This window comes from Nothoprocta perdicaria, unplaced genomic scaffold (assembly GCF_003342845.1).
Source record: "Nothoprocta perdicaria isolate Ctin4 unplaced genomic scaffold, notPer1 scaffold_94, whole genome shotgun sequence".
Classification (NCBI taxonomy): domain Eukaryota; kingdom Metazoa; phylum Chordata; class Aves; order Tinamiformes; family Tinamidae; genus Nothoprocta; species Nothoprocta perdicaria.
The window spans coordinates 1,709,964-1,730,872 of record NW_020456243.1 but is presented as its reverse complement, the minus strand read 5'-3'; the positions used below and the strand labels follow the sequence as shown (position 1 = coordinate 1,730,872).

General features: G+C 38.6%; 1 protein-coding gene across 1 annotated transcript in view; it reads right to left on the bottom strand.

The window, feature by feature from the left end:
• Window positions 1–20,909, bottom strand: part of SLC36A4 (solute carrier family 36 member 4) — a 95,021-nt gene that overhangs the window by 38,780 nt on the left and 35,332 nt on the right. The window contains exon 10 of the mRNA XM_026052959.1: window positions 16,532–16,701. Within this exon, the coding sequence (XP_025908744.1) occupies window positions 16,532–16,701 (170 nt within the window). The remainder of the gene's footprint in view (window positions 1–16,531; window positions 16,702–20,909) is intronic.

Here is a 20,909-nt window from a genome sequence, read left to right as displayed (position 1 = left end):
AGAAATATCTTAAAGTGAGAATGAATTAATCTCACCTAAATCTGGATACTGACAGATGAGCTATTTGTGCAGATTCCACATATTAGGTAGAGATTTTGTCAACCTGGTAAATTAAGTTCATCTAACCAAATGGAGAATTTCTTCTTCAGAAAGCAATACACCTCCTCCTATACACCACTGACTATATTAATTCGACTATAATGGGAGCCTACACAACTAATTTAGATGTAGACATCTGAAGTTATACAAGATAAATCCCATTCCTTGATGACTAATATTTCAATCGCTAAAAGTGGTTGAGAAGAATGTTAAGCTTTAGGAGTGAATTAAAAATCTTTATGCTTGTTTAAAACAAGGTAGGGTCTCTTTTATCACTGAAAGTGTAAGAGTACAGGGAAATTTAATTAGGTTCAAGAGCCTCTAGCTTGACCTTTATCCATTTTTCTTGCTTTGAAAGTTTAGGCTTACTCTCCTTCATTGCAAGTTTAGGCTTACTCTCCTTCATAAGGGAACAAAGCACAAATGTCGTGCATGCCCATAAGATCGTGCAGACATTGCCCATGAGAACTTAAAACAGCAAACAAACCACAGCAAAAGCTTCCATGGGGAATGAGTGAGATAAAAGGATTAAATATATAATGAGAAATTTATGGGTAATCTTGTTTAACTTGGTAACAGGTTTGGTAACTAAGGCCATAGCTCACCAAAGTAGTTTGGACTAAACTTAAATTTATTCCTGGTCAGAAATTCAGGGGTAGTTAAGTGTGCTTGACTAAGACAGTGCTAAAATGGTGATATAAATAAGCCTGACAGTTGAATCAAAGCATTGCAATACAAGGTTTCTTTTTAAAACATGAAATTTCTTAGTTGCAATTTTGGCTAATAGATAGTTATAACTAAGACTCATATATTTAGTTCAGCACTGCAGGAAATTATTTTCTTTAATGAAAAACACAGGCCTTGACCAGATAGCAAGCAATTCAGGATTTGATATTTTCCAAGTGATTTTTTTTATTCTCCATTAAATTAACAGCTTCTAAATCAAGGGGCAAATGTTTCACCTGGAGTTATGTACAGTTGGTCCTGACTGTACTTATTAGTTTGCCTGACATTTCCTAACATAAAATTCCTCTTTAAATGACTTACAATTTTTCAAAATTTAATGACTGAGATAATATTTGCTATAATACAGAAAAATATATACAGGAAAAAGTATATTATTCTGTTCAAATCAAAACCAAAATCACTTTCTTTTCATTTTTAATGTTTCCTGAACACCAGGACCCAAAATGTTACAGCCTCTGGGAAAGGAAGGTCATTCTGCATGCAAACCTGCCTTCTGTGTGGCAAAGGAAAAAGATTCTGATTTCAGTAAYTACAGTCACTAGAGATGCTGTAACCATGGAGGATACACATTTCTTTTACAAAGTAAATTATAGTAAGATCTTCAACAGCATTTTTTATTATTTACTTTTATTATTATTATTACTACTATTATTTTTATTATTATTACTATTATTTTAGTTTTCATGCATCTATGGACCATGGAATCATGGCAGAGAATGAATCAAGACCAAGAAGTCGAAAAGAAGAGCTGTAAGTTCCATGCAAAAAAAATGAAAAGAAGTGAAGGAGAAAATAGTTCAGGAAGAGAGAAAAAGATCTTTTAGTTGAGGCAACTCAGTATTGTTCTGGAGAGCTGCCTCTGAGCTCTTAAGTGACTCACCCAGCATCACTTATGTCAACTGAGCTCATCAGTAATCGTCTGTGGGTGTCAGGCTTCCTCAGGTCTGATTTGCTGAAGTGCAGAGCACTTGCAGATGCAGCTGACGTCAATAGAAACTCTGCTTTGAACCTACATAAACAGCTACATTAAATTACACAATGCTAAATATTCTGAAAGATCATCTCTGAATGTTTTAAACAGGACTCTTATAAGCAAGGAACATGGCTGACCTTAGTTCTTTTAGCCTTTACTCTCCATTTTCACTTTTCTTATAYAAAGTTTTGAAAACACATTAGTGCTTGCGATGCACTCAAAGAAATGAAATGAAAAATGAAATGAATGAAAAAGCACTTAGAAACAAGTGATTTTTCAGACCACATTTGAATAGTAATGGMATGAGAAAACTATTTGCAGTTTGTTAATTAAGCAGCATCCATATAACATTCTAAATGAGGGAAACATTATATAGAAAAAAATCATTACAAAATTCCAGCAGTGACACATATTGCTGAATTGCAGGAGATGACTGAGTCTACATATGCAAAATAAATAAATATAAATAGTGTGTATATAATATATACACACATTTGTGTATTCATATTTTATATAAATATCTGTAAAAAAATATATAATATATATAACCTGGGGAACCTATATTGTATTGAGGCCAATATTTCTGTAATCAATTCTTGACACCCTATTTCTTCATTAATCTTAGTTGAAGAGTTACATAAATGGCTTAGAGTTGCAGTGGGCCGTAAGGATTCCTAGTTCTTGTCATTACGAAAACACAGCATGAGAATAAACACACAACCACAGTGAGTTGAGTCCAGCCAATTCTCTAAATTTCCAGAGCCCCACGCAAGCACTCGGTGCCACTGCAGGAAGACTCTAGGCTCTGTCTTTSTCATTATTTTGTCCAAACAGGGGAGAACTTCTCACATAATTGTGACTGCTTGCTTCTTTGTCCAATATCTCAACAGTTTCAGTGATTTACTCATGCATAACTSTTGCAAAATACCCTCACCCCATAACCCAACCCCCCTTACTGGATGCAATTTCCACCTAACTACTAAAATAGAGCCCGATCCCAGCATTTCATCTAGAATGCCCCGTAGCAATGACGGATAGGGCGCTATCATGCATATCCATCACCAGCTGCTGAACACGAGCTTGTAACCCACATGGCCCTACAGAAAGGCCACAGAAGTCTGTCCCTGCACCCTGCCTTTGCTAATGCACTTCTTGGAGCTCAGGGGGATGTTACAGCACAAACAAGCAAGCGCTGCATTACCTTAGCCATGGTCCACAGCATCCAGTTTGAGATGAGTCATACACACAGGCACAAAATAAGAACAAATATTTTTAAAAACACAATAGCATTATTCGTCCCTAATATCTATGATTCAGCTCTAAGACAGGCCTTTATGCAAGAATTTCACTGTAAAATGTATTAGCAGCAGCCAGGGCTGCGATGCCACATCTAATTTATAACATTTTCCCGGGGGCAGCATAAAGCCAGTTTGGAGCAGCTGACAGTGAAAAACAGATTTGATTATACATGAATGTTACGCATAACAGGAGAGCAGGGCTACAATCACACTAAATTAGAGTTATCATTAAGCCAGACCGATAGGATAAAACTCCTGGAAAGTAATAACATACCTGGACTCAGTACTAATTCCTTTTGTTGTCCTATAACTAAGTAAACCATGCATCATTTTCCTAAGTAATTGTCTGCAACAGGTAATTAGTAAGAATTGTTCACCCCTCTATTAGTACTGAAGAACTGCTTACAACTGACACTGCAAGTGGGATCATAGCTGGAGTATTATACATGTAAGTAAGTGGTTTATTCTGAGCTCARAAGATGGTGAGTTTGGTGTATGATTCTTACCGTATTATGGGAGACAAGCATTAACTCGATATTCCTGATAAAAAAACAAATACACAGAAACAAACAAAAAAAAACCCCACAAGTGCTGCAGTGTAACAGTACAATTTAGTTACTCCAAATAACACCAGTACACAAGCAAAATGGATCTAAGATCCTTAAAAATGAAATACTGGCATTGAAATAATTATTTTTTGGGGAAAGTGTGGATTTTATAGGTTTTTGGGGTTTTTTTTAGGTTTAGTTGATATTTTACCACRTAGATAAACCTTGGACAAATAAGCCAAAGCCTTGAGTCTTTAAATACACTTTTTAAATTTTACACATGGCTTTCCTCTCTGTGAAATAAGTGAGGGTAATTCACAGCCATGTCCAATAAAGATAATCCTCAAAAATTTTTATCACGATTTCTACAGTACTGCAGATATTGCTCTGAATGGGAAATTATATGCATAAGACTAMATTTTTACACCAACTCCATTACAAAAATTACATCCTCAATCCAAAAACTACATCCAAATATGCCCAGTTTGGGCTTTCCAATATATGAGAGACACCGAAGACCTGGAGTGAGGTCTGCAAAGGGCCAACCTGTCAGGGCTGCAATACTTGCCCTGTGAGGAGAAGCTGAGGGGACTAAGCTTCATCATCCTGCAGAGCAGAGGGCTACGGGGGACCCAAGAGTTCCCCAGTACCTCAGAGGAGGCTACTGAAAAGACCAAATCAGGCTCATTACTGAGGGTAAGCGTAAAGACAAGAGTTACTGCCGTAAGAACAAACAAGACCATTGGTGACCTGAGGTGAGGCTGAGTAAGGAGTGTGGCTGACGTGGCCATGGGGAGTTGAGCACTAGGACAGCCTGCCCAAAGAGCCTGGAGACCCTCCATCCTTGGGGGCTTTCAAGACCCAACCAGACCAAGCCCCAGGCAACCTGTCTCAACTCGAACAAACCCAGCTTTGAGCAGCAGGTCTAACTATAAACTCCTAAGGTCACTTCCACRCTGAATTGGAACCAATAGTTTTAGAAGACAGAGTGTCCTGTCATAATTCTCCTGTCCTTCTGACACTTATTAATGGTACTGTCATCCACGCCAAAAATAGGGTCCAAAACCATGCACTGCCAGTGAATAATTATCTCCTGTTCATGGTCGGTGTCTSCATTGCTTTAGAGGCTTCACGTGACATTTCACAGGCTACAAAAGGAGCTGCAGGAAGCAAATTCATAAGTAATCTTAGGGATTCTTCTTAACTTGTGAGTGCAAGAAGAACAGCAGCAAAGTGCACACGGGGCTATCCAAGCAAATAAATACTGAAGCTTTGCAGAACTCTAGCTCACTTGCTATGGGAAAATAATGTCGCAGGTTTTAGATAGCCTCCATTTCAGAAAATGAAAAAACAAAAGCACCGAGAAAATGGTCTAGAAATAAATTAGCTACAAATGTACAAGGTAATAGCAAAGTGAAATAGTAAGGAGTATGAAAAGAATATATATAAAGGGAAAATAAAGAAATGGTTGTTCTGGTAGCCTATACGTTATTTACTGTAATAAATCGAGAAAGTATTATGAGAACCTGGTCAGGCTGCTATATTAAGAGCTATATTATCACTACACACAGGTTAGGGAGACCGAGACTCACAAAAATGACAGGATAAAAACCTAACTACTCATGTCACGGGTGCCTATTTCAGGGTCTCCAGCAACACAGAAGCAAATTTCTGTGCATGTTTCTAAGGAAAGTTGTGAGAGATCAGTACAAGTTTGAAAATGAACTGGTGTCACAAAGAGTGATCAGCTTCTTAAACAAAAAAAATAAAAAATAATATTAAAAAAAAGAACACCAGTTAATTTTTAATTAAATGTAGTATGTATTGGATATCATCATGCCAGTACTAATACACCATAACCTCTCTAGAATTAAAGATAAGAATTAACTAATTGAAAAATGTTGCATCCACAAAGGATAAATTCAGTTTGAGCTCTTATTTTGATCAAAAGAATTGATCTCTGATTACTCATTAACGACAGGTTAGTGACCCTGTCTATCGAGGGACAAACCATGATGACAGAATAATCAAAAGCCAAACAAAAAAGAGGAGATGTTTCAGCAATATTTTTGATCAGTATTTCAAAGAAAAAAAAAACARTAATCTTTGTGAAATGAAGTACTTCAAAGTACTTTCATTGCAATATCCATCAAGGATTTAAACCGGTTTGGAAATGTCTCTGAAAATCAGGAGGACTGCATAAGAAGCACGCAAGTGTTTTTAAAGAGCTAGATAAGGACTTCTGTGAACAATAGTGGGCTTTGAGGTGAATTTTGATACATTAGAAACTATATAAATTGAAGATTATATAGGATAACTGTAGGCCTATCATCTTCATAATAATCTCGAGCGGAAGAACTTGTCAATCCTGTGAGACCTCTACAAAGAATTCAGATATATGAAATTTTATGAAAACGGTATTACCGAACTATCTGCTTTAATGAGATTTGAATTTGATAAAAAATATTGGTGATAATGTACCTAGACTTCTGTAAGAGTTTTGATTAAGCATCACGGYAGCATCATGATTAACAAAGTATAAGGATAGAAACGTTTCTATCCTGAATGGAATATATTCACGTCAGAATTGTTCTTCCAAAGTGAGTATCCAAATTCAGTTAAGAGCAAGGAATAGGTATCGAGCAGTTATCTCTGGTGAAAACTCAGTTCTCGAATTTCAGTCACGTATCACTTGGAATGGGATGAGAACCACGGCTGCCAGAGGTGACCAGCACTGGGCAGCAATGAGAGCCGGGAAGGCCTCAGGACTCCTGACCTAGAAAGAAGGACTTTGSTCCACTGGAAACCACGGCAGCTCCCAGGCACACGTGAGGCCGAAACACCTCAGTGCTGATGAAGAAACAAAACAGTGGGGGTGGYGAATCACTTGCTGTCTTTTTATCCAGATGCCTTTTTTATTTTTCCAGGATATCTTTTATCCAAGATGCTCTGTTCTACTTCCAGCATTTCGTCCCTTCCTTGAAGCAGACATGAGCAGCGCTAGAGGATGCCAGATGGACAGTCCTTCYGACCATGCAGAAAGCCACAAAGACAGAGGGGCATTTCTGAAGCACTCACTGACACATGGACAGATGCCTTAACAAGACCAAAAAACACTATGGGTCTTGGTCCCATTTCTTATTCTGAAGAAAAGTTAATATTGGGTAAGCAATTCACAATTTCTAATTCTACCGCATCATATTGTTCTACCTTTGGCAGGCAGGTTATTTACCAGTACTCCGTATTTTATTTAGCATAAAGCTGAGTAAGGATTAAATCTAGGATCTCTAAAACAACAGCCACAAAAATGAATTATTTTAGTTTATAACATTCACAACACTTTTTTAACCTTAGCTTGCTGCTTTGCAATTTCCTTGTATCACAGTAAATGACATATCAGAGTGAAAAAAAAAGAAAAAACAAAGAATGACTTCACCATGAAGAGCTTTAATTTGAGCAATAATATCAAAACAAAATAGTTTTTCCAAGAGTCACAAATCTAGAATATTCTCTAATGCCATTAGAGCTCACTCAGGCCTCTGGGCAGCATATTCTCTGTGCTTAACAGTGGCACAAAATGCACCTTCTAGGCGACAACCTCAAAATGAGACCAAAAAATTTTAAATCAGACTCCCAATACATTTACAATGTATCATTTTACATTTAACCTAATAGTACATTCTTTTAGCTAACTCTAAGTTTTTAAATTAAACTCTTACCGTGTTCTCAGTGGTATACTTGACAGCAAGTGCTTATTTCCTTACTCCAATAACATATGTATATTCTATAACGATCGAATAGGGATAATTAAAGGAGACATAAATCAGGTAACTGCAGCACCCTTAGCCAAACCTTTCACATTTCCTATCTAAATATATTATGTCAAGTGGATTACTTGGTGACACCACAATAATGCTCATTCCATGCGATTATACTAATGAACTTCTGGTTCTTTGTCTGATTCTACAGATAAATTCTGAAAGACAAATAAAACGGGGAGAGATATAAAATAAAGCAAAAACATAAAGGGAAACTGATAAAATAAATCAATGAAAGTTACTTACAGAGGGTACATGCGTACAAAAATTGTGTAGACTTGTTCCTTCAGAAGCCTGACTTCAAACAAGCAAGTCCTAAGTGGTAGAAATTATGCTTCAAATCAATTAACCACTGGAGCTAAATCTTCTTTGATTTGACATACATCCCTTAAGAATCTCTAATTACTTCTTTATTAGAAGTTTTCTTTGAGTGAAAGAATCAAACTGAAACATAAACCYACCCATTACAGTTGGAGCAAGTTCTCTACGGGAGTCATGTATTTTTCCTCCCTGTCCTGGATTCTTCTTTGCCATTGAAAACCACCTCGCCATGTGGGATCTCCTGTCTGCTCTTCCCTTACAAGCTACTGATATGCCTGAATGTAATACCTTCTACTTTAAGTGATCATAGACCACTTCTTCTCTGCAAATCATTCACATTTGCGAGATGCAGAATGCAAGCTTTAATAAAAAAAAATACAAAAAGAGAAAAAATTTGAAAAAGTTGCTTTAAAAAGATAGCTTCAAATATGTTGATTTTAACATTGCAAAAACTGGTTACCCATCCAAAACCTAAGCACAAGTTATTTGCAGATTTGAATATATAACCTTGAACAATATTTTAAGTACCACAAATGGAAATGATGGAAAGCATCTAATTTCTAAATTTGTAAAGGACACCACAGGATAATAAAAAAAAAGCAATCATGTTTGATCAAACCATCAAGCTGATGGCCAAGCTGGCATCAACCAAGTTCTTTTGGAGGATGAAAGAGATGGTAGAAATAGTTYAAGAAGCATAACAGGCACAGTACACTAATGCAAGTGCAATTTTGAACGGGTGTTGGATTACATGAGATGATTATTTTACAGGGAATTTTCACTGTTTAAGCTGTGAAGTTCAATTCTCTTTAAACACATTATATTCATATTAATTCAGATGGAGCAGGTTTGTCAAATTCAGCTTCCTAATATTATGCTTTCCTCCAAGTCTATAATTCACAGAATCACAGACTGGTTGASGTTGGAAGGGACCTCTAGAGATCATCTAGTCCAACCTTCCTGCTCTAGCAGGGACACCCAGAGCCCGGGGCACAGGGTGGCAGCCAGGCGGGTTTGGAAGATCTCCAGAGAAGGAGACTCCACAGCCTCCCTGGGCAGCCTGTTCCAGGGTTCTGTCACCCTCACAGGAAAGAAGTTCTTCCTCCTATGGACACGAAACTACCTGTGGTTCAACTTGTACCCATTGCCCCTGGTCCTGTCACTGGCCACTACTGAGAAGAGTTTGGCCCCTTCCTCCCTACATTCTCCTCTCAAGTACTTATACATATTGATCAGATCTCCTCTCAGTCTTCTCTAGGCTAAACAGGCCCGGTGCCTTCATCATCTTCGTTCCTCATTACATAGCCAAATCTCCTCAATTTAGGAGCAACGAGAGGCATCCGAGACTGAAATGCTGCCCAAAGCCTAACACAGGCAAACCTTTCCCAGATGTGCTCTGAAACGTGCACTCCACTTAGCTCTGCCCRGCGACGTCATTGTTCCCATAGTAATAAGCTTCAAAGGAAAAAACAAGAGAATATAAATATACRTCCAAGGAAATAAAATGTTGCTTTAGGTGCTTCAGACCATACTCTTACAAGGCAGAGGACACTTGTGTCCTCAAGGCCAACTCAGTTCATTTATTGACTTTTGTCACCTTACTTTGACTATCTCCATGAGCCATGCCATGTCTGGACAACTCCACAGCCAATTCACTTGTCCTAACAAGGGTAATCTTAGTTCTGTAACTTATGATTCATTACATACATAGAACTGCATTGAAATTTGGTACATCACCATAATGCAAACACAGGAGTATTTACTAAGGATTACTTTAAAACTTGCTCTAAAAGAACACAGAAATAAAAATGAAGCAATACATTCTTTTCTAGTCATMGATCTCAAACTGCCTCCAGGTCCCAATCTAAGGCCACAATCCCTCCAAGTCCTTCTTTGCTAGAAAACTGTTTCCTCTGAAAGTGCAGTTCTCAGCACAGCACGGGCACATTTCCTTTTCTTTTCCCATTTCATTTCCTTTAAGCTCTCTTACTGGAATCTCTCTGGAATACTGCCCCAAATATCAGCCAGAACGGTGCACAATTCAGGTTTTTTAATCCACATACAGAATCAAAGGATCGTTGATCCATATACAGAATCAAAGGATCCACATACAGAATCAAATCCACATACAGAATGAAAGGATCGTTAAACCACATACAAAATCAAAGGATCCAGCATTATCTACCAAAGAAAAACCCCAGAGGTCAGACAAAGCAAACTATTATTTGAACAATAATAATGATGAACAATCACAGCCAGAAATTTACAGAAAACACGTGTTTTGGCACCCTCTACAGTTCTAGTAACCCAAACTGCAGGTGGTCTAAACCTGGTCATTTTTTCAGAACTGCCCCGTGACGATACAGAGCATCGGGAGGTCGGAGATTCACCTGGAACACTGTGGGAATACATAAAACTTCAGCAGGAACCTGCTGCAATAGTTACACTTACCATTAAAATAGGAGTGCCTGGAATTACAAGAACATGAGGTACTTCAGCTTTGCTTTCTCAGAAAAACCTCAACAAKTTACTAGTTTCTAGGACAGTACTGTGATTCAAGACAATTTTTACTCAAGCAGTAAATACAGGCTAGAACATCTTAGCAGCAAAGCCCACATGAAGTGCAAAGGGAGTTTCAYGTTGAAGACGACGCCAGAACTCATATTTTGACATGCTGCAGAGTATCCTTGCTCAGTGAGTAATTATCACAAGTCAAAACACACTTGTGGAATCAAAAAATATGCAAAACAGTTCACGAGAGAACATGGGTTGTTCTGCTGATTAATGAATCACATGTACTTTTTATCAATATTATTATTATTTCTCATCTAATGGCAGACCCAGTAAAAAGGAAAAAAGTTTGAATAACATGAGCCAGGGTAGAAAAGGGGATATGGAGACAACAGAGGAGTAAGATATCCTCTTTCCATAGGGCTGAACTGTTAATCTGCTTTACCTGTGTTATAAAAYAATATCCTGCAAATATTCCTGTTCTTTCTTCCATCTCCTGGAACTGCAGAATGCAGCTCTTTAACTTGTCCCACCAAAATACATCTAGGAAAACTTCCAGATATGAAGGAAAGTGGTTTGGAAAAGTTACAGGTCAGATGAGTTCCTTCATTCATTTCACAGCATGATCCTGCCAGCAGAACAGCTACACCAGCCCAAGCACAGYGTGGCAAAAAGGTGTTCCAAGCAAAGGCACAAGTGAAGAAAAAACCACTAAACTGTATTTCCTGGCAAGGAACCAGTTGTTCCCTCATGTGCGTGTKTATTATGTGTATCCTACCTGCCCAAAATTTCAGTTTTGAGAGAAAATAATTCACAGCTCTGTGCTCTGCATCACCCACCACATGGTATTTCAGACCTGTACACACTGCTTTATTACCAATAAGTAATAAATACTCACAGTAAACCAAAGACCAAAAATTAACCATTATTACTATACTGCATTTAACAGTCCCCAAAAGACTGCAGGTTTATACACAGCCCTAGAGATGCTCCCATTTTTTGATTCACARGAAGAAGAAATAATATCAAACTGCTGAAACCTTGAACATTACCCTGAAAAGGTTAATGATGAAAAAGTGAATGGAACATTATTTGTCATACAGCTTCTTAATTACCAAGTTAAGCTCCATTTATGTCATTAATGTCACCTCTAAAATGACCAAACTCTTACCAAAAAAGTCTAGTACACCAACCACTTCCGCAGAAATGCTATCCCAAATACATGTATTAAAGTCTACTTGGATCTCCAAGCTCCTTTATCTTACCAGCACTGCAGCTACCCTAAACAAGCATTTTATTGGCCCTGTGTTGCTAGCTGATAAACATCATGTTACCTTGTACCTAATCACTMAGCATCAGGAACTGTTCTTTTCTACACCCAAGTACAGTTAAAATGAGGAAATATTTAGACAAGCACAAGGGAAAGTTCAACTGAATAATGAATTTCTTCTCTTGGTAAAATTACACAGCGGGCTCAGGATTTTTTTTTAATGGAAAGCAGCTCAGTTCACACTCAGGTGGATCAGCCATTCAATTAAATCTGTTTCATTTGGAGCTAACMACCAAAACAGCTGACAATCCTACTAATATCTCCACATCCTTATTCAAATACACTAATTTCTCCATTTTCATTTTAAGAGCCGCACTGTGGCTTCTGCAATACAGCTCTAAATTAAGCTATTTATAAAAAAATCTATATTTGTTGCATAGATAAACGATAATATTACCTCTGGATTTCATTTTTCTTCATTTTAGAACCAAATTTCAGCAGCATTCTTCAGCTCAAAAGAAAGTTATTTCACTATATTGAAAATATCATGTTGAAAGCATCTCTTTCTTTAAACACTAARTAATTTTCAAATTTCTTCATCTCTATTTTCATTTCTTCTTTGTGGATTTGCTGCCACCATTCAGAAGAAAAAGATTTTCTCCGTGGTTGATTTATCTGTAATTCTTCTAACACCTCCAGAAAGCACAACTTAACTTTTAACACCTTCCAGCAGGAGACATACAGGTAAGATTTTGCTAAATAGGAAATCAGAAACCTATATTTATATATTCAGGGAATTTACACTCTTGCCTTCCCCTATATTTTTAGGGCACAATTTTGACAGGAGTCAGCAACRGAACTGGGTAGGTTTGATGCTGTCTAACCTCACTGTTGCCTAACTCTGGACAGTCAGAGCTCCCGATCTCTGCATCTCCTCTCAGTCTCCAGGTGCTGAGCATATTTCCAAGTTTTTAAACACAAGAAAGGACTTTTTAGGTTCACCAAACATGTTCAAAGTCTCCCCTCTCCAGGATACCCATCATCTTAGTGCTGGGTAAGCAGGGAAGAGAAAATCTGACCTAACAGCAGCTTATTTCAAGCAATTCACTAAACAACACTCGGACTCACTTGGGTAGAAGGTTTTTTTGTCTCAGTCTCCCAAACTGGTCTCTCAGTAGATGAAGTGGAAACTTACGCAGAGCTACGCAACACAGATCAAAAGATATTAACTGTGAACTTTTTAAAAATTCAGCTAGGATGGCCTTGTTTCTTCAAAAGCAAATTGAAAAACGGCCATAAGCTGGAGCACAGAAAGTTTCGCCTCCAGGTGAGGAGGAACTTCTTTACCGTGAGGGTGACAGAGCCCTGGAACAGGCTGCCCAGGGAGGTTGTGGAGTCTCCTTCTCTGGAGGTCTTCAAAACCTGCCTGGCTGCCACCCTGTGTCACATGCTGTAGGTGTSCCTGCTWGAGCAGGAAGGTTGGACTAGATGATCTCTAGAGGTTCCTTCCAACCTTGAATATTCCGTGATTCTGTGATTCTGTGAAAAGCTTCATGGTGATACAAGTGCTCCCAATCTGTGCAATAACCCCAACGTTATCACACAAGGGGCTCAGCAAACTGCTGATCCATGGCAATATCTGGTCTGGAAGCCAAAATTTATCCATGCAGATGCAGTAAATGCAGATCGAAATTATCTTTGTGATACCTGTTCTGAAGACGTAAAACAGAAGTAGTACTCCCACAATGTAAAAATTCTACTCTGACAAATATTTAAAAGGGTTGAAGTTGTTTGACATTCAAATACTACAAATGCTAGGGAAAAAAAAAAAAGGGGGGGGAGGAGAAATAAATGAAAAGCATTTACATTTCAAATAAAAATACATACATGACTGTAACGGAACCTCCTGAAATTACACGGAAGCGAGAGGAGCATGGTACAGTCTGAGCAGGACCATACCTGTTTGCTGTTAAGTTCTCCAAATACCTTTTCAAAACTACTAGAGACGCGTGTATGGACTCAAAGGACAACAGTCGCCAGGTAGGAGCTGCACTTTGTGCAGCTGAAGCTTATGAGGAGCTTTCCTACTGTACAACAGCCAAGAACCTCCATGCACGTGGGCAGCTCCATCACAGGGAACCCTGAGCTTTCCATCACTTTGATGCCTGACTACCTGCAGGACAACCTCCCACCTGCATTCCCTGACTCCAGAACAGTCTTCAACCTGTTCTGGACTTCCAGTTGAAGTCTAGCCCATCGGTGTAGTGCCAGAAAGTGCACAAGGTGCTCAGAGTTTGGAGGACAATGGTTGAGCATTAGGATTGTGAAGCATCAGAGCAACCTGAAGGACCACACAGAGTGCATGGGGAAATCCAAGCAAAGGTGGAAAAAATTGGAGAGAAATGCTAAAAACTACATGAAATAGAGACTCACTTCCCCCCTTCTCGTAAAATTTAAAAACATTTCGCTTGTATTTTATCTAATGCAAGACAAAGATGCTGTTTTAATACTATAATCAAATTTTAAGAAGAGATAAAAACAGTTGGAACAAAGTCTGTCAAGTTACTTGTGATCATTTTCCTTGACCAAAAGCTACAAATAAGAGATTATAACCACAGGAAAGGCATGCTATTACCCATGCAGCACTCTCATGGAAATACCCTTTCAGATTTGCTTTTACTTTGAATGACAGTGGAGCAGAGTCCTAAGAGAGCCATGAAGAACAGGTTTAAAATTTCAAATAGCCATAGCTAACATTGKTTTTAAGTCTGTTTTCCTCTTCTCTTCCGATATAGAAATCTTTTGAATAGTTTTCACTACCRGTTCTGTGCAGAAGGAGAACCAAAATGATCACAGTGCCCTCCACGATCGGCCTATTCCCCAAGTGACACCCATCCAACACACACTGCGCTCTTCTCAAGAGAGAAGTATCTAAAGACACAAACTAACCCCCAACCCTCAGTGTCCAAAAGCAACTAAATGCACATAAAAGCATTAGCAAGACCTTGTTTTGATGCATCTTGTGTCTCTGATTGTCAAGTCCGTACCTAGAACTAGCCTCTTTCCACATAAAAATAGGCAAAAAAATACAAACGAATGCCAGTATCTCACCAGCATCAGCTCAGGAGATGCAATTCCCAGCCAAGCTTCTGATGGATGTATGGAACAACAAAACAATGACTTCATAGATTTCTGAGAAATTCAAAACCCCAAAAAGGTAATAATAATGAAAAGCTGTCTGATTTTTCCACTCTTCTCTTAATAAGTTAATGTGTTATTAGTTTCTCTTTTTAGAAAACTATTTCTAAACTGATAGAATCAATGTATGACCCCTGAATGGTCCAGACATTACCACATAATCTGTCACTGATATCAAAAACATTTTCACTTTTAAAAGTAAAATTAATTCAATTTTCAAGTTTGGTGGATTTTTTAATAAACATTTTCCAAATCATTTTAGGAACTACTTTCTGCATTTAGTGAAAGCCAAGCACAATTTCAATCCATTCTAGATTATAACCTATGTTTCCTTCAATGAGAAGTGTCAAGCAAGAGAGGAGTGCGAGAGTGGGAGCCTGCACACAGCTGTTGGTGAAAACGATCTCCTGAAACCTATTTAGCAAATAAACACCTAGATAAATGTGCATGGACAAATGTACATGGATAACAACATACATACATTTTGTACCACCCACTTGAAAAGGTGGAAATGACAACTAAGACAAACACTGTTGGTCACACAACAGCCCCATGAAAATCCAGCAGGGCCACTTCACAGACTCGCATCACTGAGCAGTTTCAATGTCAGGAATTAGGTCCATTTTTACCACTTCTTTTCTGCTTTTCTTTTTTTCAGAAAAGATTTAACATCGCAATAAATATTTCAAAGTATTTATCTTGCCTTCAAATAAGAAAGGCCATTAAATGTTGTCCTGTAACGAACCAGTGAAGGATCTGAAAAATAACACCGCAAAAACACTTCTGTGAAGAGGGAACTCACCACACCATGTTTTACTGGACTCTTCAGGTCCTCACAGCCCTGCAACCSTCTTTAATCAAACCCAAGAGAGAATCTTCCAAGTACAGCTCACAGCACAGACAACTAACTGTTGTTCTGTTTCCAGTTCTTTTCATCAGGCACAAATCTCTCATCCAGCTTTTAAAGGTAATTCTTTTCTACTCCCTTCCCATGGAGATTGGTGCCATGTTTTGCCTTCAGAGATTACCCAGTAATTTCAAGGCTCAGTAATAACAAAGCTAAGACAAAAAAAAATAGGAGCAAATATCATGGCGTCAATGCCGTGCAGAAGTTAGTCAAGCAAATGTGTTTTTAAACCTGTTAACTACTGGCATTTTTATTCACCAAAGGCATTTTTTATTTGGATGTTTCAAATCTTTTTAAGGTAAGCAGCCACTTCGAATTAAATTGTGAAGTCAAGAACCCAGGTTTTCACTGGTAATAATTTTTATAAGATTTTCAAGATAAACGCAWTTTAGTCTCTGTCAGTACTTTGGATGGGAGATGTAGAGACCTGAACTTCCTTATCCCTTCCTTATCTTCAGGGATATCAATTCCAGGTGACACTCTRCTGGGCATCCAATGAGCACAGAGAGGTCCCTAATCCACCCCTGATCACTACTACGATCTGTAGTACTCAACCCCCTGAGAAAAGAGGGAAGAGAACAGAAGGCCGGGAAGAGAGGACAAAGTAGGGGACAAGTGAGGGAAAAGGAGGAGGACTGGACATTGAGGGCAGATACAACAGCACTTTGGGACATTACCACCTAAAATAAGGGACACTCCAGAACCCTTTGACCAGGGACCAACGTTTGGTGGCACTGTTTTAAAGCGCACCTCCAGAGAAATAAATAAAGGTCCATTTACCAATGCAGGCCTCAAGAATATGTGTAACAGACATTTTTATGGAAATTCTGAGTAAACTTACACGTTGAGCAGACTAGAAGCGCTCTCACCACAAGCTCACAAAGCAGCTTCCGCTTCTGCTCCACTTTGGAGGTGATGGCTGGAATGAGGATCTCGGCGGGCACGTAGTACTGAATGGAATAGGTCACAAAGATCCCAAAGGAGTACAGAATTTTCACACACTGATATAACCTGTTCAAAACATTTGCACAAGTTTATGTAAGTTGTAAATTCCTAATTAAAAAGTAGATAAAGAAACTTCTATCATATGGCATTTGTGTTTACATTAAAGGCTAAGTGAATAAAAAGTATTTTTATATATAAGATTAAAAAATATCTAAATTTAAGTCCAGAGTGTTTAAAAAGCTTTAAGGTCTATCAGATTACAAGCTAATAACCYGCTCTGTGGATTTGTTTCCTCACTGTACAAAAAGGACTGCTCAGACCAATCAGACCAATAGTTTCACATATGTTTTTTTTTTTAACATATGCAATGAGTCAAGTTTTCATAAAGAATCCTTCCATTCTGTGCATCATGAAACAACTAAATCAGAAATTACTTCCTGCAGTTGGTCAGGCTCCTGGAAGCTACAGAACAGCTCGAATCCCACAAGCTCTGTCTAGAAGTTCACCATTGGACTGTATKAGCATGAAGGTCTTCTCCAACCACAATGATTCTATGATTGTAATGTTTTTGATTCTAGGGCATCCAAGTCTCCACATCTAGGCATGGGTCATGACTGTGACCCAGCTCCATAGYGCAACAATTCCCAATAATTCAGCACTCTCCGTAGCATCCCTCTCTCTACAAAAACCTGAAGTTCTGCACCTAGGGTTCCTTTGAACCAGGACATGATTTAAAGAGTCCTGACTCCTCAGGCTGAGTGACAAGGCTATCCCAAGCAGAAGTTTTCATTCCCATCTTCACATTTTTCTTTAATGGAGAAGATACCAAAAAGTGCACAACAATGCAAAAGCATTTCCACGTCTGTGAAACCAAAATTTCATTTAATCCTGTCTGTGTGTTAATCATTAATCATTATTAGCACTTTTAATTTCTTGGTATTGACACTCACTCACAAAAACATGGATATTTACAGAAAAAGGCTATGCATTTATTTAGACAATGAAACTAAAGCTTTCCCACATAATCACTGCTGTAAACCAAGAAATCTACACATGGAAATTGCATATGATCAAAAGCAGCATTAATCTTCTTATTCCATTACATCTAATAGGCATATTTTCTACCACTGCAGAATTACAGCATCTTTGAGGAAAAGGATGGCACTTCCTTACGTGCTACACACTCAATCCCTAAGGTGAACCGTAATGAACTGTAGACGTAATTGGCAACAATCACTTGGCAGTTATTTGCCCAATTTCTCAAYCTAATGGTCTCCAGAACATCTTACAGGCCTAAGACAGAAAACCACACACTCTAGTYGACTTCTCAAAAGACCTCAGAGTGAAGCTGAAGACCAGGGCTCTGCTAATCAGTGCCACTTTCTGCTATGACAATACACAATCGTACCCCAGTAGGTTGAGTGTATTTGGGTACAAGGAGTCTCTTCAGTTTGCCAGATTATAATGGAACAGAGGAAATGTCAGGCATGTTTCTGCCTCACATCTACAGTCTATGATGAACAAGAAGACTGAAGAGTGAGAGAACTTTCAAGAATAATCAGGTAACTTTTTTTTTTTTTCAACTGATAACAGCACTAGAACAATGTGCTTTTTTTTTCTCATAGAAGCCACAGAATCACAGGATGGTTGAGGTTGGTAGGGACCTCTAGAGCTCATCCAGTCCAACCCCCCTGCTCCAGCAGGGACACCCAGAGCACAGGGCACAGGGTGGCAGCCAGGCGGSTTTGGAAGATCTCCAGAGAAGGAGACTCCACAACCTCCCTGGGCAGCCTGTGCCAGGGCTCCACCACSCTCACAGGAAAGCTCTTCCTCACGTGGGGGTGGAACTTCCTCTGTTTTAATTTGTACTGATTACCCCTTGTCCTGTCAGTGGCCACCACCAAGAAGAGTTTGGCCTCATCCTCCCTACATTCTCCCCTCATATATTTATAAATATTGATCAGATCTCCCCTCAGTCTTCTCTTCTCCAGACTSAACAGGCCCAGCTCCCTTAGTCTTTCCTCATAAATTGCACAGACGTGCAATAGCTGGGCAAAGACTTTAGGACAAGGACAGGACTTGCACAGTCTATAAAGGATAATGCAGTCTATAGCACCACTAATCTGGCACATTTTCCCACCTTAACTGTCCTTAAGTTTGATGAGCAACCACCTACAGACTGAYGGCTCTAAATCTAGGTGCACTCTTACTCTGTGCTATCAAGTCCAAGCATTTTTTGGTGTACTGCTTACATCCCAATGATGCAATTTATGAGACTCTTAATATAATTTTATTTCTAGAAATAAAAAGGCAAATAAAAATATGATCAAAGCTTTCAGATAAAGTTTTAGTCCATTTGCCATGGAGGGTTAAATGTTCTCAAATGAGAGAAGAAACATTTCTCATAAACCATCCAGACTTTGGCAACAGGATGACGTGAAGCAGAGCAAAGCACCGATGCCTGGTTTGCCTCAGAGCTCAGTAGACGCTTCAGAAAGCAGAGGCAATAACAACAAGAAATGAACTCTGGCAAGAATAGGGAAAGAGCAGATTAGGCCCTGGTTTCCTGGTATTCCTCAATGCTTAGTTGGGGTTACTCAAAAACATACTCTCTTGAAGTGTCACAGGCTGTACTGGAATACATAGGAAATGTATTCCAACTAGCAAAAAAAATCAGGCCTGTGCTGATTTTGGCTTCTGATTCTGGGGTTGGACTTGATTTTGGCATCTGATTCTGGGGTTGGAGTAGAGGTCCCTTCTCACCTCAACCATTCTGTGATTCTGTGATATCAACTGACACAGCATGGCAAAATTYGTATTCATCCAGCTCAACTCTTTCCCACCCAAACAAGATGTCTCAGATGAAGATGGGATACCAATGTGTATGATTGTTTGAAACATCTTGATGGGTACCATTCACTTATGTAGACATGCAGAAAGAAGCTTTTACCTCCCTGTGAGGTAACTGGCTTGCATAAATGCACACAGCAGGATGCACARATTCAAGTTTATCTGATGTACTTCAGAAAAGCAGTTTCCATCCTGCTACAGCTAAAGGACATCGGTAATTCCAAGAGCTAGGAAAGTGCAGCCTATAATCGTCCAGGAGAAGCATTAAAACCATCACCCCAATTACCGACCCCAGGGAATAGTTAGAAGGGAGGAGGAACAGGAACAGATTCCTGGCAAAAACTTGGATAAAGTTTATAAAGATATAAGAGCTTGCATATAAGTTTATAAAGATACACAGAGCCCCCAAATCAAGATTCTTGTTAGTCAAAGCAACAYTTAGGAGGCAGGTTACCAAGAAGACTGGAAATCAGATCAAAATGCCAGACAGTGACATCAAGATAAGCCACTGTCTTGATGAAATTGAAACAAAAATAAGCCTCCTGAGACAGATCTAAAGTACTGAAAATAACCATGCCCTCTTTTAATTAAAGTTTTTATTTTTTAATCAAACTTTTCAGAGGTTTGATTACAACCTTAGCTTGTCTATTACTCTTTTATAACTTGTCTCCAAAACTAATACCCTGTCAGGAACATTGCCAGCATTTTTATTTTAATAAAATACAATCGACAGAGACTAGAAAACAACCTATTCAGATAGAATGTGCTTTAATCAAAGTAACTTATTTAGTTAAGATGTTCAAAGCTTTAATACAAGATGCAAGATTTGGGCTCAAAATGTTGTATACCAGCAATTGATTAAAATCTTCYGAGTGACATTCTCAGAATGCCAGTGCAAGGATAGGAATAACAGAATAAAGGAAAACCTAATGTGAGGGCAAAACTACTTGGAAAACCATAGTCAGTGTCGCATCAGTGAGTGAGTATCAAACTGGGAAACTGCAACAATGGGATTCCACCTGAATCTGTACTGTAGTTGTTATTATTCAACCTTTTCATTAATGAAATTCATGATAAAGTGTACGTCTATGGACAGAATCATACAGAGTTGCCTGCAAAGATATGGAAAGTCAGGGTACAAATTAAGAATAACCTTTGAAAAYTGGAGAAATGGCTGGAAAAAAGAGCATGTAATTTCATAATGAGATGCACAAGACTTTGAATGAATTTGGAAAAAAAAAAAAAATCTGCACAAAAGCAATGTTAAACAGCCAAATCAACAGCTCTTCAGAAGAAGGTTCAGGAATTCTAGGGGTAAGAGTCACCAGTGCTGTGCTACTTGCAGTCTTCACTATATCTCATCATATTGTTAAAAAAAAAAAAATCTAACATGCAAATCAGCATTGTGAAAAGCCTGTATTGCT